General features: G+C 46.7%; 1 protein-coding gene across 7 annotated transcripts in view; it reads left to right on the top strand.

Annotated features, from left to right (window-relative positions):
• Positions 1-3,438: 3,438 nt before the first annotated feature.
• CAPN6 (calpain 6) overlaps positions 3,439-24,082 on the top strand; it is a 56,511-nt gene continuing 35,867 nt past the window's right edge. Inside the window, exons 1-3 of one of the 7 annotated variants that reach the window (XM_085060094.1) lie at positions 3,439-3,565; positions 11,712-11,782; positions 12,600-12,774. In XM_085060094.1, coding sequence (XP_084916220.1) covers positions 3,491-3,565; positions 11,712-11,782; positions 12,600-12,774 — 321 coding nt within the window. In that variant the 5' untranslated portion in view covers positions 3,439-3,490. Of the gene's footprint in view, positions 3,566-4,931; positions 5,496-9,743; positions 9,798-11,577; positions 11,783-12,599; positions 12,775-24,082 lie in introns of those variants that run through there. The other 6 variants (XM_085060096.1, XM_085060097.1, XM_085060095.1 and 3 more) reach the window with 6 other exon arrangements.

A 24,082-nucleotide genomic window follows, 5' to 3' on the forward strand; every position in this document is an offset into this window, starting at 1 on the left:
CAGTGATTCACCTCCAGCCCTCCAGTTACTGTCATGCTCCATTCCCTATCCCACCACCAGTGATTTCAGCTCCTTTAGTCCCAACCCTAGCCCCACAAGCTTTATTTCACTAGCAGCTCTGCCCATCCAGCTTGTTCCACATCTTCCCACTGCCATCACGTGAAGCTTCTCCAAGTTCTCACACCAGAATCTCTCTTTTAGCTCCAACCCCAGTCCCTCCCCTGTCCCTACTGTTGCTATCCCAGCCCCACAGGGGTTTCACCCCCAGCCCTACCATGTTCATGTCTTGCTTGCCGTGCTTCCTCACGTCTTTATGCTGCCTCAGCTCCTCAGCTTCCCACTGCCTCTGGCTAAAAGCTGGTCCTGCTTCTCACTGCAGCCCAGGGCTGTTGAAAAGGACGTGAATCAGTCAGTGCCCTCACTTCAGTATCTCTACGAGCTGTCACACCCATCCCAATGGGGCCCCACTGTGGGAGCCAATATGTGGTCATCATTAGCTCCCAACCCACACCTTGCCCACCTTCCCACAGCCCCACCCCAGCCGGCAACAGGGGCAAGAACAGCCCCTCAGCCCCACATTCCTCACCCCAAAAGGTGCCCTTGGGCTGGTTTGAGTCCAGGAACACCCCTGAGATTCCATCCCCAGCCCGTGCTAGGAACCACTGGGTGGGCTGGAACTCCCCGGGTAGCTCCCGCAGCCCCCTCCCCGTGGGATTTATTTCAGCTCTACGTGGGTTTGGGTCTGGCTCCTGCCCCAGTGCTATATGTCCCCTGCGGCCCCAGTGTTTCAGCTCCCATCCTACAACCTTTATTTAATAAACATTTATCTAATAAGATAATAAAAATACATAACAAAAATATTCCAATACAAAATATTAATACAGCACAAAAGCAACATAACAACGGACCACAACAATTTTATTGCTTCCATTTTTAACATTATTTTAAGCTCCAAATCCCCGCAGGGCCTCATATCACTCACATTCGGGACAATTTCCCCCTTCCCCCCCCCCCCCCCCCAGGCTCCGCACCAGCCTCCGGCGTCACCGCTGCCCGACCCTCACGGGGCTCGGTGGCGGGGAAACGCGCCGGCTCCCTCAGGGGGCACTGACGGGGCGGGGCCGGGCCGACACCGCTCGCCCGGGGCACTGACGGGGCAGACACCGCCCGCCCGGGGCACTGACGGGGCAGACACCGCCCGCCCGGGGCACTGACGGGGCAGACACCGCCCGCCCGGGGCCGCGGCCCAGCAGCCGCTGAAGGTCCCATCCCAGCTCACCGGCGCTCCGCGGCCCGGGCAGCTGTGCGGGCCCTGACCCGGCTCCGCAGTGCAGCTCACCGGCGCTCCGCACATCCCGCGTAGCAGCACCGCGCTCTCTTCGCAGCTTCCGCGCCGCACTAGCGGCGACGCTGCTCCACTCGCTATTTATAGCCCCGGCACGGCCAGCCCAGCCAATCCCAGCCCGCCTTTTCCCGCCTCGCTCGCGCCACTCCAAATCCCGCTGGCCCCTCAGGATCCGCTCCCGCCGCCGCCGCTCCGGGGCCTATTCTGCCCGCTCCCCGCCGCCCGCTCCTTCCCCGCGAGAGCTCCCGGCCGGGACGTGACCGGAGAGACCCCAACAGGGGGGCCGCGGCTCCGCTATGTCCCGAAGCGACGGCGGTGGCGGGGCCGGGCTGAGGGGCCGGGCTGAGGGGCCGGGCCGCGATGGGCGGGGCAGAGCTTGGCGGGACGGCGGCCGCGCTGAAAAGGGCGGCTGTGATTGGACGGCGCGGAGAAAGGCGGGCCGGGATTGGCGGAATTTGGAGTCCCTATCCCATCCCACCAGTCCCTATCCCATCTCACCATCCCATCCCAGCCCAAATGTCGCTATCCCAGCACCACAGTGATTCCACCCTCTCCCTGCCACTCCTTCTGTCACCCAGAACTCCCACCCGGGACATCACGGGGGAGCCCCCAGCGATGGTCCCCAAGGCCCCTCGGGGAGCTCCCACCGGCAACGGGGCAAGGGAGGGCCAGGCACTGCAGGGCACAACAAGGGAGGGGTGGGCAAGGCAAGGAGAGGGAAGGCAAGATAAGGCAGGGGTGCAAAGAGTTGGCAGGGCAAGGCAAGGGAGCTACCATGCTTTAGCTACCACTCCCTTGTCTTGCCTTTCCAACATCTCCGTGGTCTTGCCTTGCCTTTCTACCCCGCCCTTGCCATGCTTTGCCTTCTCCTCCCTACCCACCTCTTGCTTTGCCTCGCCTTCCCCTCCCTTGCCTTGCCTTGTCCTTGCCTCCCCTCCCTTGCCTTGCGTTGCCTTCCCACCCTCATCCTGGGCGATGTCGCCACCTGGCGGCCGCCGGGCCCGTCCCACCCCTCCGGGGCTTAGGGTTAGGAGGAAGGGTGGATTTTGTGCGTGTCCTGCAGGGAAACAAATCCTGGGGCTGTTCCCTCGCAGCGGTGTTCCCCTGCTCCTTCTCAGGCTCCTTCCCCTCCGTGATCAGCCTGCCTGAAAAACAGCTCCAAGTGCCCACTTCAAATCCTGCTGCTCCAGGGAAGCCGAGCTAGGGCAGTGCTGCCTTGTGTGTCCCTGCGACAAATCGTTGTTGTCCCTGAGACACCTTTGATTTCTCAAGATTTAGACATTTTTCTTATGACCGTTGTTAAATATTGCCCTGTACACTTCAGCTTCTGTGACAGCTGTAGGCAGGGGCAAAGCATAGCCACTTCTGTGCCCTCAGTTTTAGGGGTCATCTTCCTTTAATTCCGTGCTGAGCAGAAGGTTCACTGCTAGCAAGCCATTAGTCTGGGACTGATCCCTGACTTCTACCCCTCCTCTCATTTATCCTATGGGAGAAAGTATGAAGGAACCTGTTATCCAAATTCCATTATTCAAAGGGTGAACGATCCAGGTTCAAAATGCTGTTGTTGAGCAAAATCAGATACACAACCCTGAAAGTTTTCAGTGAATCTTGGTTAGTTTTCAGATTCTGCCTCTTGGGCTCTTCTCTGTTCTACGCTGCTTAAATTAGAAAGAGTAGAGTAAACATGTAAGATTTAAGTCGAATCTCTGCTGGAAACCACCTAATGTTTTATTAATAAATTGCCCCATGATATTAGGTGAATAATAGATGAATGTAGCTCTGGTGGGACACAACAGCCTGGCAGTGGAGTGTGTGTGCAAGGTGGTGGCATGAATTTATGGAGGTATGAGTGGGCTCTGAGCACAAGGTGCTGAACATTCAGATGTGGGGTACAGAAGACATCCTGCCTTTTGAAGGAGCAAGTTCTGTTGGTTTCTTGCACTGTGTGGTGTCTCTTTACAAAAAAAGGCTGGCTCTGGGCTCTGGTTTGCCTGCTGAGGGTGCAGGAGGAGTCAGGTTTGGAAGGCAGCAAGTCTGGAGCAGGGGAGAGTGTGGTGGAGCACTGCTCAGGGGGTGTTTGCAGGCTGTGCAGGAGAGCAGTGAGGAAATCAGGGACATTTCCTGGGAAATGCAGCACAATCATGGATGGAAACCAGACCAGAGGAGTGGATGCGTCCACCAAGGAAGCTGAAGGCTGCAGGGATCATCCAAGGATTTCAGGTATGATGTTGTAAGGTTAAATAGTTCAAAATAAGTGAGACCTCTTTTCCAGAGGTTTTTTTCCATTCGTTGTCATCCGTGTGGCTCATCTTGCTGCCTGTCTAAGGGAATTTCTGTTTCTGACAAGACTTCCAGCAAGAGCTCCTCCTCAGCCCAGACAAATCCCACACAGTTCTTGGATTACACCACTGACATCAAAAAGTTCTTATGGTTTTGTTCCACACTGGATCAAAGCAAAGGCAGCTACTGTGAGAACACATCTTATAAGCTGTGAATATTTATTATCAGCTCACAGAGTGGAATTTTGTTGTGCTCATGTGGGGGTTTTCATGTTCTTCCCTCAGCTGTGCAAATGAATCACAGCATGCATGTAATCTATAGGCATCAGCTTTTTATTATGACTTAAACTCTGGTCTACTTACTCAATCTGGAATTGGAAACACATGGCTTTAGTATGCAGGGCTTTTTCACTCATGAAATGGTAAAACTGTAGTGGCAGCTTCCAGGAATTTTCAGTCCAAATTTCAGCATGCCTCCAAAAGGAATTGGGGTAAAAGGGTAAATGGTCCTGCAGCAAACTTTGCAGTACAGAAATTTGTGATACTTCTTAATCATCTTTAGAGTATTTTGTGGATGTAACTGATCCCCTGAGAGCCAATCTCCTCTCAGAGATTTGCTCAATAGCAATGTTTAGGAGAAGGAATGAACCTATTTGTAAACTTAAACCAGCTATGCTAAAATGAGGATTAAATGGAGGAAGAAAAATGGGGGGAATATATAAAGCTATGGTACAGACAAAATTTTGTGATGCATTTTGAAATGGTGCTTGTTTAAAAATTGGACTACATTGACTAAAATACAAATAAAAACCACAAAATGGCAAAATAAAGGTGTTATGGTCCTCAAATGAGAAAAAAGTTCAAGTCAAACTAATCCAGATGTTTAGGATTTACCCAAAAGGAAATTGAGGCTGAGCAAAGTATGAAGAGAAGCTTGTTTTGCCAAAACCATTTCTTATCGAGAATTCCTTTGTGTCCTACTTTTTATTTTGCCACAGCACAGAGAATTTTCTGGGTTCTTCTCTTTGTTACCCCCATGAAGTGATACCAAGTCCTTTCCTAGGAGAGGAGGAGGACAGGATGAGGATAGGCAGGTTGTGAAGGATCAGAGGTTGGCAGAGCTGGTTCTCAGGGCTGCAGGAACAACCCAGCCTCCAGATTCTCTTCTGTGGCTCTTTCTGACATGGCTTCTTCCTCATTTGGATCATTTCCCCCTCCACAGGGGAAACAGGACCAGCAGAATTAGAGAGCTCCTGTGGACAGCAAAGCCAGGAGAAGCACCCTGAGGCTGCTGCAGGCTCATTGCAGTTCTCAGAGTCGAGGGCACGAAGCCACTGTCGGGTTCTGGCACATGTCCTGGTCAGCACAGCCCCATCCAGCTGCATCCCATGGAAACTGTGGGACTCTCCCGGCCAGGAGTGTCAGGAGTGACACAGAGGCAGAGCCACTGGCACTGCCTTTACGCAAGTGAGGAGCGCTGTGCAGCCTAATAAGGAATGTAACTTCTTTTTTTTTTCATGGTGCACATTAATCTGTTGTTTTCCCTACAAAAAAAAGCCAAACAAACGCTGCAACTCTTGCCAAACAGCCTGGCCTTATCTCCTTCTTCAAGAGTTCATTCACAGTTCCAGCCACAGGCACGGCTGACAGTTTGTGTGTCAGGAGCACATGAGGTTCTGCACTTTCTGTCAGTGTGGAGCTTTCCTGGTGTCCCTGGGACATTGCTGGAAGAGTTATCCCAACACACACCCCCTTGGAGATGTGATTGTGGTACAGCCCAGAGAATTCCAGGTTAAGAAGCCGAGGGATCAGTGTTTGCAGGAGCCACTTTGGAGTTCGATGTGCCCCGAGCAGCGACTGACCTCAGCCAGGTGAGTGCCTGACTGGTGTTTGCTGGATCTCACCTTTATCACCAGGAAGAAAACTTTCTGTATTAACCATAACGAGCACTTCAGCCAGCACAGGACAAAATGCTTTTGATTACTTGAGTTAGTTTAATGTGCATTTCTCTCAGAAAGTCACAGCTCTATGCTAACTGTGAGCCAAGCTTTATTGCAGGACTTATTTCCAAAGCATGGGTGTTCTCCTTTCTTCTGGGATAACCAGATTCACTCTGCTTCTCTCTACAGGCATCCTTTACATTTATTCCATGGAAAGGGGCCAAACTGATAAAGTGTGATTTGATCTCTGCTCATATAATTCCATTTGCCATCCTGTCTCTGATCTTCCAAAATACTGTCAGTTCTCACTGAGGATTCTTTCACTGGGAAATTCAAGGAGATGTTTTGCTTTTTTTTCATTGTTATGGTTCTTGTGAAGGAGAGCTTTTTGTACTGTGTAAAAAATAATTAATAAGTTGATACATAAAATAACAGAGTGGCCTGATGAGTTACTGATTAATTTAAAATCTCTTTTTTTTATAACTAACTTTTATGAAAAGGCAGAATAAAGAGATAGTGGAATTCTGAAGAGAGCTGTTTCCTGTGGTTTCAGCACAAAACCTTGACTGGAATGGATCAAGTCACAATGTTGTTTGCATTTTCTTTGGAGCTTTTTATAGATCACTTGACTGGATTAATGTTAATTGTAACAATTGGCATCTACTGTACTTAATTACTTTAAAAATAAAATCTAGCTGGAATTGTACCTCTCTGATGTTAGCTGATAATGTGTCTGATGTTGAGGCTATACTGGAAGCCACTGAAGGTCAAGGTTTCTTGAACCAGGCAGACACTTGTGCACTTTGGAAAATCCTGCAAGGAACCACAGGTTTTTGTCTCTGCTTGTAATGATCTTTAAGAATTTCAGCATTTCGTTGAAGGTTTCACCTGGAAACCAATCAGGTGGAGGCAAAAGTCTGCTCTGCTGCTAACCCCATTGCTTTTTAAATGTTTGCCTTTGCCTGAGGGGGGAGAGAAAATGGTTAAAAGTGTTTCACAGGCAACTACACTAGGATAAACTCCCATGGGTAAGGCAAGGAGGGGAGAAAAGGAGTCCAGCCCGTGTTTATCCTCTCTGAGTGGGTTCTGCCAGGACTTTGAGTAGTTTTGACCATGAAATCAGCATTGTACTGCTGAACAATCGTATATTGATTTGTACTGATTTCACTCTGTTCTCAAGCTGAAAAGATCCTACACACCCCTGACACAGCCCTACAAATCTGGGGTGCTCCTGCTTGTGCCAGATGGAGTTGTTCCCCCTTGGCTACAGTCACCTGCAAGGGCAGCTTTTCTCAGCAGCTCTTTGCTCCTGTACACCCCTCCTGAAAGGTCAAGGGGGTTTACATTTTATCTCACCAGGAATTAGTGGGAGAGAGAACAAACTGTAAATCAGTGGCAGGTTCTTGGCAGAGCTCCTGCTCCACTGCTGGGCTTAGGGAATGTCAGGCTTGGTCCTGAACCAGCACCCACCCTCTGCAGAGCAATCTAAATTCTGCCTCCCCTACACTGCTAGAGAACCTTCCTCTGTCCCAGTGAGACCTGAAAGAAAAGCTTGGTTAAGCACTGTGCTGTTGCAGTGCAAGTGTTGCAAGGATTTTATGGTAGAAAAGCTTTGTTTTATAGCCTGATGGTTCTGCCAGGCCTTGATGCTGTCTGTGAATCAAACAGATTGTTGACTGTTCCTGATGTCCAGCTGCTCTCCCCCACATCCCTGCTCAGAAGTGATAGGATATGGACAGATACTCCCAGATGAAAATATGTGTTTTCCTCTCTCGATTTTAAGTGTGGCAAAACTGCACAGCAGAACAATGTTGGCACTGTCCTGTTTCTGCAAGAGGACAAATGCTTGTGTCTTCTTCCCATAGCTAATTCTTGAGCTCAGCTAACAGAAAAACCTTTATATGCCTATAAAATTTCTGAGTTACAGAGGCCATAAATAGTCAACTTGACTATATTTTGTTGAAAAATCTGAAAACTGTTTGAAAGAAGGGCTAATGCTGCTCAGTCATAGTATCCCCAGAGCACACAATGAACTTGGTGTTTCATCAGTCAGGGAGAGCACTGCCATCCAAAACTACTGAGAAGCACTGAATCACGATCATTAATATTGGACAGGGTGTTATTAAATTATCCTGTGAGGCAAATTTCATCCAGATTGAATATATCCTTACTAATGCAATTGCACACCCACACACTGTGGATCTAACACTGAGTTTATATTTTTTATTGGCTTATGCAGAGGAAGAGAGGATATCCAGTCCAGCATAAAGCCTCCCAGTTAGTGTGCTGAGCTGTTTAAACAATGTAAATGAGTAAATTTCTCCAGAAGAGATGCTTCTGCTGCAGCAGTAGCAGTGGAACAGCCAAGATGATCATGAAACCACAGTGTTTATGAAATGGAAGCTTTTCAACTGCTTCAAGTTCCCCTGCACTCTTAATATAGATTTGCAAAGTCACTGCATTGTAAGAACCTGTGATCACTCTGCACAGCATGAGAGAGCAATAACCTTTTCCAGCTGGAGCTCTGGAAGTTCCTTTAATTAGTTTTGCAGAAAACCAGTTCAGAGTAATTTAAAGCTTTTGGCTGCAGGGCTGCTTTTTCAGAGGCACTCACTGGTTTGATTGTTCTGAAGCAAACTACAGAGACAGAGATGTTTGGGAAAATACTAAGCTATGTTTGCAAACACTGAAATACTTGAGTCCCTGTTTTGCTCTCATAGTCCAAACAGGGACTTTGAGGTTTGATGAGGAGTCAGTATTGAAGGAGCAGAGTTGAGAGCTAGGAGGTTTTTGTGTATTGTCAAGACAGGCACACGACTGCAGGTACAGGAGAGAAACCTGAGATCCTGCTGTGGGTGGCTGTAATTCCTGGCAAGGTGACAAGCATGGTACTTGCAAAAGGACAATAATCTTCAAACTGGGTTCATGCAGGACTAGAATGGTTCAGGCTGCAAGGGGCCTTAAAGCTCATCTCATTCCACCACCCTGGGCAGGGACACTTTCCACTATCCCAGGTTGCTCAAATTCCAATCCAACCTGGCCTTGGACACTTCCTGGGATGAGGAGTCCACAGCTTCTCTGGGAAACCTGTGCCAGTTCTCAGGAAAGAATTTCTTTTTGGTATCCAATCTAAATCTCCCCTCTTTCAATTTAAAACCACTCCCCCTTGTCCTATTACTGTCTGCTCATGTAAAAAGCCACTCTCCCTCTTTTTTATGAGCTCCCTTTAGGAATTGAAAGGCTGCTATAAGGTTTCCCTGGAGCCTTCTCTTCTCCAGGCAGGACCACCCCAGCTCTCTCAGCCTGGGTGGCTATCCCAGATCATGGAATATGCTGTGTACATCATTTCTGGCATCCCTCTGTGGTCTTCCCAGATGGGGTCTCCTGAACCAGCAGGAATGTGGCCTGAAGCTGGGATGGGCCTGAACTTGGGCAGCTTGATCCCAGGATCCACTCCTGGAAAAAGCAATTTCATGTTGAAACCCGTGTCCAACTGTGGCCTTAGATCGTGTCTGGAAATGCACTTTGCCCTTTTAGTCCTGGTGCTGTGCAAGGAAATTCCTTGGAGTCCTGCAGCTGGAACAGCAGAGTGGGGTGTGTGATAAAATTTATGTGTTACAACACACCAAACCTCCTCCTTGCAGAGGAGTTTCCTTTGGCACTGAGGGCTCTCTGCAGCTGCTTGGCCTCTGGGGCTGAAAGTGCTGGGTTTGGTTAAGAAAAACCCATCCCTGCTGTGCCTGCACCCCCGGGCTGGGATGGGAGTGGGAGGGATGCTTGGCATGCATGATGGATGGCTTGGCTTGACAGCTCCAATAACTGCTCCGCCTGAGTTTTTACCCTGAGTGTCACTTGGTTACACAGAGGAACAGAATGGGCTGAGAGGAGGTGATTTCTGTTCAGTTTTGGGTACTTATTGCATGAATTCAAGGGCAAGGAGGGTGTAATTATCCCTCACACCCCTGTCTGGACAGTCAGTGCTGTTTGTTGTGGATCTCCTCTGTGGCAGCTGGAGGAGAGAAGGGCTAAGAGAGGGAAATGTGAGTGTAACTGTTGGATAGTTTAATGCTCAAGGCTTATATTAATGCTCTGGTGAAGACCTGGATTTCAAGTGAAGGTCCCTTTAATTTATGGCTGCTCCTGAGGCCAGGAGCTGGTATTTGCCCTGTGTTGAATGTGATTTAGCTGTGCTCTGGCTGGCTCCAGCAGAGGAATCATCTCTGAGTACAAACAGTAAGTAAAACAGAAATTGTTCAGTGCTCAGGCTGAGGAGGGGACTCTGCACTGGCTCAGCTTCACTCTTCTGCTGAAACCCTTTTTCTAATCAAAATAGGACACTCTATGGAAAAACAGAGGGGCAGAGAACAACTTAAAAGCTCAGAGGTTGAAAGCTCAGTAACATGATACCTCCTGTACTTCTGCTGATACCACGGGGGATTGGCTGACCTGTAGAGCTCTTCAGGGGTTTTTCCCCCTTCCTTTCCCTTCTGTCCCTCCCCTGGCGTGGTCCCTTTCTCTCTGCAGAGTGATAGAGTGTCTCTGAGCTGGGGTGCAGTATTTTTAGGCTGTTTCTCAGCCCACTGTGCACAGCTCATTCTGTATCACATGGGAGCCCTGGCAGAGCAGCTGCCAAGCCCTGCACAGTGTTTCCTCAGCACTCTAAGGTTGGAGTGGCAGCTGAACCAGGGTAAAGCTGTTGGGTGTGGAGCAGGGGAGGCTGTGCTGCTCTGTGCCCTGTCTGGAGGAAGGAGTGTGGTTCTTAGTTTGGGAGCTTCAGTGATCAACTGAGGGTCAAAAACTGGGAGCTGCTTCAAAATAAACCTTGGAATGGGAGCCAGGTCTGCCTCAGCCCATGTCCTGGTAGGTGAACACCCCAGGAGAGGAGGGCTCAGCTGTGCTCCTCCATCCTCAGTGCTCAAAGCACCAGGCTGTTGTGTAGAAAGTGCACTGACATTCTGATGGCTTTCCAATGAGAAAGAGATCCTTTTGTTGAGTTTAAATTGGGCAGGTTTGGGTTCCTGTGAAAGTGGGTTCCTCCTGGTTCTCCAGATGGCAGTGGGACTTCAGTTCAGTGCCTCCTGGGTGGGTGGGAAGCATCCAGGCTAAGCTGCTCCTGGAGCTCAAGCCCCTAAAACAAGTACTCCACAGTGTGCTCTGGATGGCACAGAAAGTCTGGAGAGGGCAGGATGAGAGTCTGGCAGGAGAATCCTCCTCCTTGCTGGTCCTCCCCTTGCTGTGCACTGCCTGTGCAGCCCAGGGTGAGGCAGGCAGTGCTTTCTCACCACGCTCTGGGCATTGCCACAGGGCATTCCAGGCTGCTGTGGAATGGAGTGTTAATGCTGGAAGGACTCACGTTCCTGTCTGGCAGATAGAAGGGGAGAAAGGGCAGGGGAATGAGGTCATGAAAGACCTATCTCAATTAATTAGGCAGTGACAAAAACCTCATCACCCAGGGGCTATTTTAAAAACAAACAGACTGAGTTTAGAATGTTAGATAGCTCCTGGGGAATTTTTAATAAGGAAGAATGCCAGTTATCATGAAATAATCTATATCCCACCCAAATTAGTCAAACCATTTTGTTGTGGTCCCTGAGGCACCTCTGTAAAATCGACAAGTTGTTCTGCACTTGAATTTGAAGAACTGATTTGTGGGGGAAAGCAAGTCTCTTTGCATTGTCTTGGGAGGCCACCTGCCAAGTGAGATGCCTCATGACTTTTTTAAATCATAGAATGGCTTTGGTTGGGAGGGACCTTAAGGTCCATCGTGTTCCAACTCCCAGGGGACACCTTCCACTATCCCAGGTTGCTCCAAGCCCCATCTAACCTGCCTTGGACAGCTCCAGAGATGGGCCATCCACAAATAACTTCCCCTCACAAGAACAAAGACCACAATAAATGTGACATTTCCAGGTGTTCCTCATTACTCTTCTGTATTTCTCCCCTTGTGCTCACCTGCACACCTGCAAAAGCTTGGGGTAGTTACCTGCAGATTTGTGAAATCTCATCCAATTCCTGCTGCAGGTGGCTCAAGGAGCTCCAGCTGAGCTCACTGCAGCTGAGCACAAGTGGCTGCCAGGATAATGTGGTGCCTTGCTGCAGAGCAGGAATACTGGTCCATTCAACCTGCATTTGTCTTTATTGCTGTAGGTAAGGAAGAGGAGATACATCTCTAACCCAGAAGGAAGAGGAGAGGAACTGACACACAGGAACTTTCCAGAGTAAGTTCAGATGCTCTCACCTCTCCCTCTCGAAGCAGAGGTAGCATCCTGAAAACTTCAAACTGTCCTGAGTGATTCTGTAGTTGATTTCTCATTTGTAAAATGTTATAAAGGAATTTACTTGAGCTCTGTAGCTGTGACCACAAACTTGCCAATTTTGATAGGATTCTGGGAATTAAGGTCTGAGAACATATTGTTTGGGTTTTTTGTTTTATTGTGCTTTTTAAAAATACTTTTAGGTCTCATCAATTTTTTGCAAATATTTGCTGCTTCTGGGAGTTCAGTTCCCTGAAATGCAACATAAAGTTCAAACACAACAGTACCAGCCAAAGTATTGTCACTTAAATTAAGATGGAAAAGTGTGGAAATCTGGTTTTGATTTTTTTAGGCATAAGACTTGGAGTAGATAATTTGAGCTTTAGTGGCCAGAAGAAGAGTGTAGGCCAGGAAGATGGCCCAGCCCTTCACACATGGTGCAAATTGAGAGCCAGACCTCACTCTGCTACCTTTCCAATCAATCAGACAGAACAAAATGTTGGCTTTGTGCCTGGTCTGGACTGATAAGAATTCTGTTATTATGTTATTATTCTGTTATTATTTCAGACATAAATATGATCATTATATATAAGATCTTTTTGTGTTTTACAGTTTCCTAGTCTTTAACATAATCTAATTCCTAATCAGAGTTGTTTAGTTTTAAATAAATCCATTATCTCATTTAGAACAAGTTAGATTCTCTCTGGTTAAAGACCAGTGAGTGGTATCAGCTATGGACTTCCAAGAGCCTTCATAGCTTGTCCAATATTATCTTCTCTAGGCAGGAAGCTATGTCTCCATCAGTGCAGCTCTTTCGGGATCAGCAGTACCACGAGCTGAAGGGGCAGTGCATCCAGCAGGGACAGCTCTTCGAGGATCCTGAGTTTCCAGCCTCAGATGAATCCCTTTACTACGACTCAACAACAAAAGGGAGAGTGGAATGGAAGCGGCCAAAGGTAATGGAGGAGTGTTTTTCACTCCTGTCTCCTCCAGCAGAGACACTTCCACCAAGAGCGTCTGAGCAAACCTTTGTTCTGTTGTGAATTGCTGCCCTCTCCCTTTAGCACCTGTTTCAGTTTGGTTCTGGTGAAGCTTTAGCAGCAAGTTTTACCCAGAGGGAGCAGAGTGTTTTCCCCTATAGATTATTTCCTTTATTGATTATTGGTGCCATCTCTGGTCTCTGCACGCCTATGTTGAAGTCACAGTGGGTTTTGCCTCTGATTTGTGTAAAACCTCAATTACCCACCAGCTATCTTCTGTGCCAAATGAACAGCTATTATCTGTAAGCAACCAAGAATCCTTGTCTCTATTTGCCACTTTTACTGGCATCTTAACAGGAAAACAAATATGTAATTTGCTTTTAATTGTTACTAAAGTACTAGGCATTTCAAATCATTAATAATACCTATCTGTGGGGTCTGTTAGTTGATTTTATGCTTCACATGTATTTTTAAAGCACTTTGCAGCCATAAGCAAACAATTTAGAAGAACACAAACCCATTCCCAGCCTGGCTTTTCATCAGTGTCATCTGTTCTCCTACTCTGACAAGTGTAATGGAGAGGACAGTGCAAGCCTCTAGCCAGATGCAGGCAGTATTTTTGCCCTTAAGCATGATGAATTTCTCCTTTACTTCACCCTTGTCCACTTTCAGGATTAGAGTTTATCTTCTGGAAGCACAAACTTGGATGTCTTTCCTTAGAAAACATGATGCCAGTGTGATGTACTTTATATGCAGCTGGTGCTGTTCTCTGTCCTCTGTGACAGGGGACAACAGATGAGGCTGACCAAGGCTGGACTTTATTTGCCAGAATGGCCTGAGACTGCTTCTCCTTTTTGTTCTTTCCTGCTGGTGTTCATTCCTCACAGCAGCCTCTCTGCTGAAACTTTAGTAAGCAGTCCAGGGGTTACTTTCCTGCTTCTCATTTCAGTTTTCCAAGTACGACTTGAGACTGAAGAATGGGGAGAATGAATTTGGAAAAAAAAAAAAAGAAGACATTCCAAAGTCTGTGGGTTTATTTTTATTTCTGAGCACTTTCCTGTTTATTGGAGTCTTTCATCCCCTTGTAGAAGGGGAGATTCTGTGCAACCAGTCAGGTCAGGGAGAGTGTTTGTTCTTCCTAAGAGATGTGAAGCAAGAGCTAAACTCTAGCCAAGGATGCCATTTTGGGCCATTCTTGTGTGTATGAGTTTGTTCAAGGTGATGACCAGTGGTAAAAGTCTAACTGTAGGTCAGTGATCAGCTTTGCATTCAATTATTACCCGCATTAAACATGATGTTAATGTAGGAAACCTCACATATTAATTAATGTTCTAGTCACATAAATTTCATTATCATTCATCATGAAACCACACCTGGATTCACCTGACACACCTGAGGGGTTGGCTGAGAGGAACCATATCCCACCAATGCCTGGCCTCTGCTGATAAAAAGTTCAGAGGTGAATTCAGGTGTTGATGCCAACAACACAGAACCATGGGAACTTCTTGGTTGGAAAAACTTCTAAGATCATTGAGTGCAACAATTACCCTGACACTGCTGAGTCCACTGCTAAACTATGTCCCTAGCACCACATCTACAGGTCTTTAAAACAACACTTCCCATGGCAATCAGTTCCAGTGCTTGACAACCCTTTTGGTAAGGAAATTTTTCCTTTTATCTAATCTAAACCTCCCCTGGGATGTGAATCCTTTGCTGGTGTTTTTGATCATTGGGCTCTGCTAATACCTCAGTTCCTCTGAGATAAACCTGTAAAAGAACAGCTGAGCATGACCATTGCAAAGCTGCAGCATCTTCTAGAGCCCTTCAGCTCCTGCAGGAAGCCTCCTGAGGAGGTTTTCTATGGGGAAAACCTGCTGGTTTGTTAGAAAAAAGTTAGAAAGATTCCCTCCTGTTAGTGGGCATTCTTTCTGCCCACTGATAATAGCATCAGAGTCCATCCTGCTCTGTCCCTGTGATTTCCCTGAAGTTTCCCCGCTCTGCCAGGCTGAAGTGGGGCTGTGGGGAGCTCTGAAGAGGCAGGAGAAGCATCTTGCTCTCCTATGTCTGGGATGTCCTTTGTCACCTCTCCTGGTTAACCCCTTTCTGAGGCAAACACTGCCTCTGTGTGGTGGTCCTGCTCAGCATGGGCTGAAAAAACCCAGGCATGACTGTAACTACTGAATGGATACTTTGTCTATCTTATTTTTAACTAAACCTCGGGTTTGTGTGAACTTTTTCATTGACCTTGTGAAAAGGGTGGAATCTCAACGACGTCTTTGTCAGTGTTAAACAAACAGCAGTGATTCCCCAAGCAGGGCAGGCAGGCATGTGAGGAAAGAGTGGGGTAAGCTTGCTTCAGAAATAAACAGTGTTCTTTAGTTATTCATAAAGGAAAATAGTCTGATCCTACAGAATGAGACTCTCATCATGTGCTTTCCTGGTTTCCCTGCTTGACCCTGTGTTTTATAAGCCCTGATTCTGCTTTCATCTACATCTTGTCTTTATGAAAGGGCTGTGATTGCACCCTTATGTTCTGGAAAGACAGAGCTGGTTTGTGCTCAGAAAGACACCGTGAGACAGGACTGCAGAACTGCTTCCCAAGAAACCCTCCTGTGTCCCAGCCCACAGGAGGGACACTGCTGGGTTTGATTAAATCCCATTAACTCTCTGGTGCCATAGGTCAGGTACCTGGCTGAAGGTGGAGAATTGCACCTGCACAGCACAGTGCCTGTGTTTCCAAAAACACTGTGTGCCATGGGCCCCATTCCCCACTCTCCTCACCAGTTTTCCAGCATTTTCAGAGGTGGTTAGCACCATGCAAGTGAAAAGTCCAGGAAATAAGGCACTACTGTGTTCTGGAATGATACAGTGACAGGAATAAACAGAACAGTTCCCATACTGGGGAGTGTGGGATGAGCAGGTTGGTGATTTATCCAGGGTAGTGTGAGGGGCTGAGGTGTCAGAGAATTCTGGAGCTCTGATTTCTGCATCTTCACGTGTTTACTGGAGGCAGCACCAGCTTTTGTTTGTTTCTAACTGGTGGAAAATGATCTATTGTCTCTGGAGCTGAAACATCTTTGTATTTATGTGGTGATTTGAACCCTAAACCCTACCCTACCTCTCTACCTGTCTAGGAAGGTTTTACCCTTGTTTGGAAGAAAGAGGAGGCTTGAGGCATCTCCCTGCCTTGGCACTTAGTCTGGGTGAGCTTTCCAGATTTTGTGTTAATATTCTTTACTCCACAGTGACAGGATTTGTGCTCACAGTGTCCTCCAGAATATTTAACAGTATCCCCGTCCTCATAAATTTTGTGGAATGAGCATCATGAAAGACTTGGCTGTCAGGTGTAAGCACCCCTGGGTTAAACACCCCTCAAATATAATGCTCTTCATCATTTAACTCCTCTGTCCCTTGTGTAGCTGTGTCACTGCAGTCTAACCCTGTTTTCCAGTTTGAACAGGACCAGAGACACCTGCTGCTGTGTGGGGCTGGTGTGGAGCCCAGTGGTGCCTGCAGGAGAGGGAGGTGTCCTGGCACTGCACCAGGCTGTGAGCAGTTGAATGACCGTGCACTGCACGAGCAGTTTCAGGGCATGGAGTGGAGTGACAGCTCATCACACCCTGGGATATCTGCCAGGATGGGGCCTGGGGGCAATCCAGAACTGGAGGAGAGTGGAAATTAAAGAGGAGTACCATAGACCTGCTCTCAGTGTAGCTGCATTCCTGCCTTCCTTCTGTGGGATAAAGGGATGGGATTGAACAGTGACACTTGCCTGGTTTGCCAGATTCCCCTCGCCATGCCCCCAGCTCCCTTCTGGAGTGTGGCTCTTGGTTTAATGATCACTCTTTCAGATCTGAATGTGCTTTTTTAATCCCTTCAGCTGCTTTTTTTTTTCCAGTTAAAAATGCGGGGTGACAGCAGTGCTCTTGCTTAATCAGATTAGGGGTCCCTCCTCACCCCTCAAGCTTTGCATGATGTAATTATTGTTTTCTTAAACAAATTACTTATTCTGTAAAGGCTACATGTCCTGAAACAGCCAAAGTTCTGGCTTCTGTTTCCCTGTCTGTCCCAGAACTGTCCACATTTCTCTGCTGTTGGTGGTTATTGACTCTTGTTCAAGTGCAGGTAAACACAAGCTGCCAAGCTCTGTGTGCTGTGGCATTAGTATTTGCACTAGAAATAACGGCACATGTGGCATCTGGGAGATGAGGAAATATGTTTTAAAGTGTTGTGCTGAGCCTCTGCTGAGCTTTGAGGGAGTTCACAAATCCTTTTATGTGCCTCAAACATTGCTGGGGGTACAAAGGTGGCTTTGGGACTCACTGTGTGAGTCAGTGTCTTGCAGTTTGCTTGTTTGCTGTGCTTCTTTGGGGCCTGTTTGTAGCAGAAAAGGGCTAGGAAAGGCTCAGCTTTGCACTAAGATGAAATCAATCCTAACTGGCTTCTTTTCCTTATGTGTCTCACATCCTTGATCTCAACACCATGGGTGTTGTCCTTCACAGACAGCCCAGTACCCTTCACTGGGTGACTTTCAGACCTGCACTCCATGACTGCTGCTGTGCAGGGCTACTGGGGGATTTTAGGATTTCCTGGATGACAGTGGTGATCATTTTAACAGGTACTTTTGTATGCAGTAATTAGCTGTGATCACACGAGTGCAGTGGCATGGAGGCTACTTGCCATTGTTACAACTAGTTTTCCTTGCCATTAAAAGCAGATTTAGCTTGTGATCTTCAGCTACAACTCATTATCTGTGGAAGAGTTTTGTCAGCTGTTTCTTTGTTAACTGCACGTGTGTGTATATAAAGAGAATGATTGCAGTGCACGTTCATTTTTATAGAAGGGCTCAAAGCCTTGCAGACTCAAAAGTGGTATAAAAGGTCATAGGCAAAGTAGGCTCTGACCTAAGTTTAAACCCTTCATCTTAAAGAAATAGGAAAGCTATTAAGGGCTAAACTCTGGGAAGCAGTCTGCCCTGGAAGATAATCAGAGAGATTGATGGGGAGGTTTCTGTACCCATTAATCATGGTTTTTAGGTTAAAATTGTGGAGGCAGGGACCATGTAGTCCTGTAGACATGCTGCAGCCTTCTGTTAATGTGAAGGGAGTGGGTGAGGGGACAACAGGCAGATGGGAAACCACCAGGAGATTGTTCCTAAATCATGAAGGGTCTTTTCTTCCCTCATTAAGGATGACCTGTGTACCCCAAACCTCCTGCAAACAGAGTCTGGCACTGCTGCACGTTTGAGTGGAGTTGTTCCAGCCCTCTTGGTGCTCGATGCTGCCGAGCTGAGCTGCAGCCATCTGTCCCCTGGTGCAGGTGTTGCTCTGCAGAGCAGCAGCAGCTGCCTGCCAAGGGCTGCCTGCCACAGCCCTGCCCCGGCAGGGAGGACAGGCGGCTCCCGGCCAGGAAGGCGTTAAAGCCACGCCAGCTGCGGGGCTCAGATGTTGGCACGGCTCCCGAGGATGCAAGTGGCAGCACAAAAGCATGTTTTCACACCCGTTGCCCTGGCAACTGCACATTCAAACGGCGGGATTGGCAGCGGGATGCTGCAGGAGATGATGCAGCTGCAATTAAGTCGAATTGTCTTCACGTTGTTGGAATTAATTTTGAGCTAGGGGGGAAGGGGAGGGGTGATGGGATAGAACAATGAGCTGCCACCCCTCTGAGATCCCGGTGTAGCAGGACTCCATCGTGCTGTGTTGCTTTCAGGGTAAAATTAGTACTGCCACTTGCCTTCTGAACCTTGGGTTTCTTTGTTGGAGCGGCTAGAAATCTGCCTCCGGAGCTTTATTTGTTTAATGAGGGTAGATTTAGTGGAGAGAGTGATCTTCTGGACAGCTATTGCTGTTCCACAGAAATGTGGGGTTTACAAGGATCCCAGGGGATTGGGCTCCCGGGAGGAGGTGTCCAAAAGTGGAGGGTAAGTTCTTTCAAATCCAGATCAAAATAAGTCTTACTCTTCCTGTATGGCTATAATTCTGGATCAACTGGATACAGAATTTGCTTTCTTGTTGTCTTGTTTGGTGAAACCAGTTGATTTGGATCATTCCCACCAGCAGCTGAAAATGTAATGTCCTGTTCAAGAGAAATGGTGGCCTCCTGGTTTTGCCCTGGAGGGATGAGACAGAGGAGGTCAGCTGTGATTTGGTGCATGAGATATATGGGAATTCATTGAAATTCAAAACTTTATAAAGCCCAGCCAGGATTTTGGAGGGGATGTTGAAATCTAAATGTAATCTAAATAACAGTGCTAATAACTCAAACCCCTGCAGTATGTACTGATCTTCAGAGATGAAAAAAGTAACTGGAACCCGTTGGAACTGAAGTTCTCATTTTACCAACCAGGAATGGAAGTTCTCACAGAGGGGATCATGATAGAATAACATTATCATTCATTATCACTGCTACCCTAATATGATCCTGCAGTCATTTTGACATCTGTAATATTCCTGACTGTTCCAAGTAATTGGTCTTTTGGAGGAGTAGATGGAGGGGAGGAATGGTGGCTTTTTTTGGGAGGAGGAGGAAATACTGATGTAAAATGCTTTTTGGTTTTAATTTTAATGTTGCAACTTTTCCCCAAATACGCTAATAATGCTGAAATATTTCTTGGGATTTTTTCTTCCTTGGAGGCAAGGAAACATTTTTCAGCTCTAAAAGGGCCTTCCCTTGTTGCTCCTTTAAGGTACTTGGAACAGCATGTTCTGATGATGTCCAGCCAAACAATTCACTGGAAACATCATTAGCTTTGTTTTCTTTCTTTTCTTCACCCATTATTATTTTCTCCTAAGGTTTTGAGGTTGGGTTGTTTTATTTTTTTTTTTCACTGAATGTGTTCTGAAAAGGAAATGTGACACCTTCTGGCACCCTGGCAGGTGAAGGTAGTGAGGTACAAGTTTCCTACAGTCCATTGAGACTGAGAAAGAACAAAGGTGGGGTTTTTTGGAAGTGTGTTTATGTGTTTCACAACTGGAAGTTTTGTTCTTTTTTTTTTTTTTCACAGCTGGCTGGAAAAGGGAGAAACAAACAGGAGGATTTTTATGACACTCGGCATGTAAAACATGGTTGGCAGCTCACAACATCTCAGAGCAGCCTCCTGAGGAACCAGGGAGATTCCAAAGGATTCTCCTGTGTTCCAGGCTAACATTATTATTCACGTGTTCTTGTTAGCTCATCTTTTATGGAGCCAACACCTGTAGTGCAGAGGGAAGGGCCTTTATTGCCAGAGTAGAAGAGACAGCTGCCACAAGATATACCTCGTTGAATACAATAAAAATAAATAATAATCACTTGAGGAAATGTTATGTTGATCCCAGGAAAAGGGGATGGCAGGGTTGAAATGCCCACAGTGTGGCCACTGTGCTAATTCACGTTCAGCATGACACTGATCCTTTCTCAGTGGCTGTGACATCTCTGCTGCAAGCCCTGCTCAGCTTCTGCAGGTGTTCTGCTATCACCAGGCAAACTGGAAATGTGTGTTGACTTTGTCTGCAGGTTTGGCCTATTATTATTCTGAAGTAACCTTTGTCACCAAACCCTCAAAGTAATAATTAACAGGCTTGTCTCTGGAAATTTGCTGTGCATTGGACCCTGAGGGAATCCTATTAACAGCAAGTGTTTTGTATTGGATTGCATTTTGCTAAGGAGAATTTTAAATTAAACAATATAAACTTCACATGCAGTTATAAATTTCACCAGTGTAAACCCCCCCCCCCAGCAAGCTGAAACCTTGATTCATTTGCAACAGTATTTCTGTCTGTGGTGGGACCAACCCAATTTCTACACAAATATAAAGCCTGTGTGATGGGCTGTGAGGGCATGAACCCAGAGCAGGCAGGCAAAGATGTGTTTAAATGGATATGAGCACATGCATGTGTGTACATGGCACAGGACAGGGACTTGGGAAGCTGGATGGTGCAGTGGGAACAAGGGTGAAGCAGAGCTTGGGACTTGCAGTGTCACTGCAGGGCAAATCTGTGGCATTTGGAAGGCAGACAGAGACCCAGAATCTGTGCTGTATTATTTGAATGGTGTTAGCTTTGTAAGGGGTATTTTAAAATGTTTTCTGTGCTAGGAGTAGTGATGGGAAAACAGTAACATTCCAGATGGACAGTGCAGCCACCTGCTTTTCTAGAGGATGGGTCCAAGGAGAAGTCAGTGGACAGAGCTTTCACCAAACACCAAGGGTTGTTGCAGATGTGGTTTTGTTCCTGGAGCCAGGATGTGGAGCAGAGCTGTGTATGGTGCCCTGAGGACTCCTCTCACTCAGCCAAACAAACAGGGAGGGATCTCTTCATTCCCTGAATCCCTCTGGGCAGTTGTTGCTGGCAGGGGCTGGGATTTCACTCTGGGGGTCACATCCAGCTGTGTGACCCTTGGCCATGTCCCAAAGCAGAGCCTGCAGGTCACAGCCAGGCTGAGGTGAGGGCAGTGTGCTGTGGCTCTAAGCAAGAAGCCCCAAGAACCTGAGGATATCTCATTCAGATGAGCTCTGTTTCTGTGGCTGGGAAGGTCCACCAGAAACAGCATCAGGAATTCTGTGTTGTTCTAGGATTTTGTGTGTCTCCTCACCTTTCTGCAGCAGGCTGGTAACACCCAGCTCTGGCAGAGTGCTTCACCCTGAGGAGACCTTGTGTGTTAATTGGAAAAATCAAAATGTGGGAGAACACTGTGCTCCAGAACCTGGGAAGGCCTCACTTTTTTTGACATGATTGTTTAATTTAAGAAACTCTGTTGAGACTGAAACAGATCCTGTTTTGTTCTCCTAAGGATGTTATTTTAAGAAAACATCCTTTTCTAAACAACTGAAACTTATGAACTTAGTTTAATTCACTTTTATCCCCACCAGTGATACATGCTGGTGCACCTCAGTATTGATATCAGGGTTTTTGGTGCCTGGCCCCTTTCAAAGCTTTGGGAACATCACTGTGTTCTGTTTGTCACCTTGTCTGTCCCCCAACAGGCTGTCTGTGGGAGGCATCATTAAAACATTGCTTGGCATGTTACCCTCTTGGTTTCTAACTGGATAAAATATTCCTCCCATCATATTTTGTCCTTAATGTTTTCAGCTGGGGAAGTTGTGACATGTTTCTTCTAGGACTTGCCAAAATGTTCCCAGAATCGAGCTGTTGCTCACCCTTATTCTATGAATTCCATAATTTTATTTTTGTTTTGCCTGGAACATCTTGTTAAGATGGGGCTTGCTCAGAAGAAGAGATGAGCAAGGAGCTATAAAGCCTCCAGGTCTGACCTCTCCAGTACAGTCTGGTGACTGAGTGAGCCTCGTATGACATCAATCTGATGGCTCAATCCTATTCCTGGTGTCACTTCAGGAAATTCGTTGTTAGTAGTGCCCTTCTTTGGCTGTGTCATGAGAGGATGAAAAAACCTCCCGGTGGCACCTTGCCAGCATCCCTGCCCTCTCTGCTCCAGCAGCTTTCTGAGGAGCTGGGGGTGCAGGGGATATCCTGGCACACAGCTGCATCCTTCCCCTTGTCTGGCAGGTACCAGGGCAGTGTGAGGCACCAGTTCCCATTTTTTGGGATGACATCCTTGGATGGATACACTCACCCTTCCATGAGTGTTGCATTTGTTTCCGTAGGATGAAGTGGCAGCGTTTGGAAAGTGGCAACTTTCTCAATGGTATTATTCACCCAAGTCTTCCAGGAATATAATTAAAGGCAAACATTTGTAAATGACATGCATGCTCGCCAAGCAGGCAGCTCTCCAGATGCCAGTACTTTGTTATCTTCTCTCTTGGCACTTTTTCCAGTTTGCATTTCCCTCCCTCAGATTGGCTGAAGGCTTTCTTATGTTGTTGTGGTTGTTTCCTCTAAAGAAAAAAAAATGTTAAGCAACCTCAATGTCATTTCTAGAACATAAACAGCACAATTCCAAGGCTCTGAATGTTTCTTTAGAGTTTAAAATGTCAGGTTTTATTTGGTTGGCTCAGTTGTCATGAGATGAAAATTGGTTTCTCAAACGGCTTCTGTTTTGTCCTGAGGCAATGTGGTGATGGTAAGAATGACATGGTAAAATTTATTTGGAGCCTGTAAAACAAAAGGCCTGAGGATCATATCCCCAGCTAGCATAAGTCTTCTTACAGTAATTGTTAGTTCATTGATTTAGTCTTCCAAAAGAATTAAATGTCTGACTTCTCTGAAGGAAAAATTACAGCCTAAACATGCCAATTGCAAAGGAAATTGAGGTATTGTTCTGTCAACACTCTTCAGCAAGAGTGGAAAGCATCCACATCCAAAAAATGCTCTCTGTGTCAAGAGCTTTATTCTTTTCTCATATTATTTCCATATTTAAAAGGGTATTTGGGATGAGCAAAGTCCTGGAATTTGAGGTTTAGTAAGCCATTCTGTCTTAGATTTGCAGAGTAATTTGTTTGAATTCCATGCTGTGTCCCTGTGATCTAAATGTACGTTCCCTTCAAGATTAATTCTATTTAAAGATTAAATAAATATGTATGTTTTCTTGGCTAAAAAGAAGCTTTTAAAATCCATCCCAGCTGAAAGAACCTTTTAGAACTGCTGTCTTGCCTGTATGTGGCATTGTTTCTCACTTAATCGTAAAGGCTAAAACATTTTGAATTTGCATCTTTTCCAGCTTTCAGGAAACAAAATGTCCTTCCTTGGGAAAATGCACTTTTTGTTAAGAGCAAATGTATACTCTTAATTGAGGTCTGAATTTTGCCTGGAGACAGCACTTTCTAGTCTGATACAGAGAATAATAATCAAAATAGGGTTTTTTCCCTAAGACTGTACTAATCTTCAGTCCTGCGATGGTGGGCAAAGAATGAAATCTCATTTAGCAGTGATCCACCTGTGGGCTGAGCTTTGGTCAGCAAGTTTACAGCTTTATTGCTGCTGCAAGTTTACCACAGGTGGAAGCACTTGTGGCACTGATAAAAGACAAAAATTCAGGGCTTTGCTCTCCCTGGGTCAGTAGGGTAACCCTGTAGATAGCCCATTTGCAGAGATTTCATCCAGAGCTGCATTTGCTGTGCATGATCACTGCTGTCTGTTTCCCCCTCCCTTCAGATAAAGGGCATTTAAGCTTTGGACATCTGATTTTCCTCCCTAAAAGGAGGTGTGAATGCAGTACCTCATCCTCTGGCCTCTCCTCCCTCTTCCTTCACTCCCTGACTCTGCTCTCCACAAATAAAACCCCTCAGAAGTGATAGTTCCCTAAAAGCTGCTGTTCAAGTTTGGGCACATGATCTAACTGGTAAAATGGCTGGTGTGTGGACTACAAGAGGAATAACTCAAATTTA

The sequence above is a fragment of the Lichenostomus cassidix genome, chromosome 4A (genome assembly GCF_008360975.1).
Source record: "Lichenostomus cassidix isolate B80296 chromosome 4A, HeHo_3.0, whole genome shotgun sequence".
Classification (NCBI taxonomy): Eukaryota; Metazoa; Chordata; class Aves; order Passeriformes; family Meliphagidae; genus Lichenostomus; species Lichenostomus cassidix.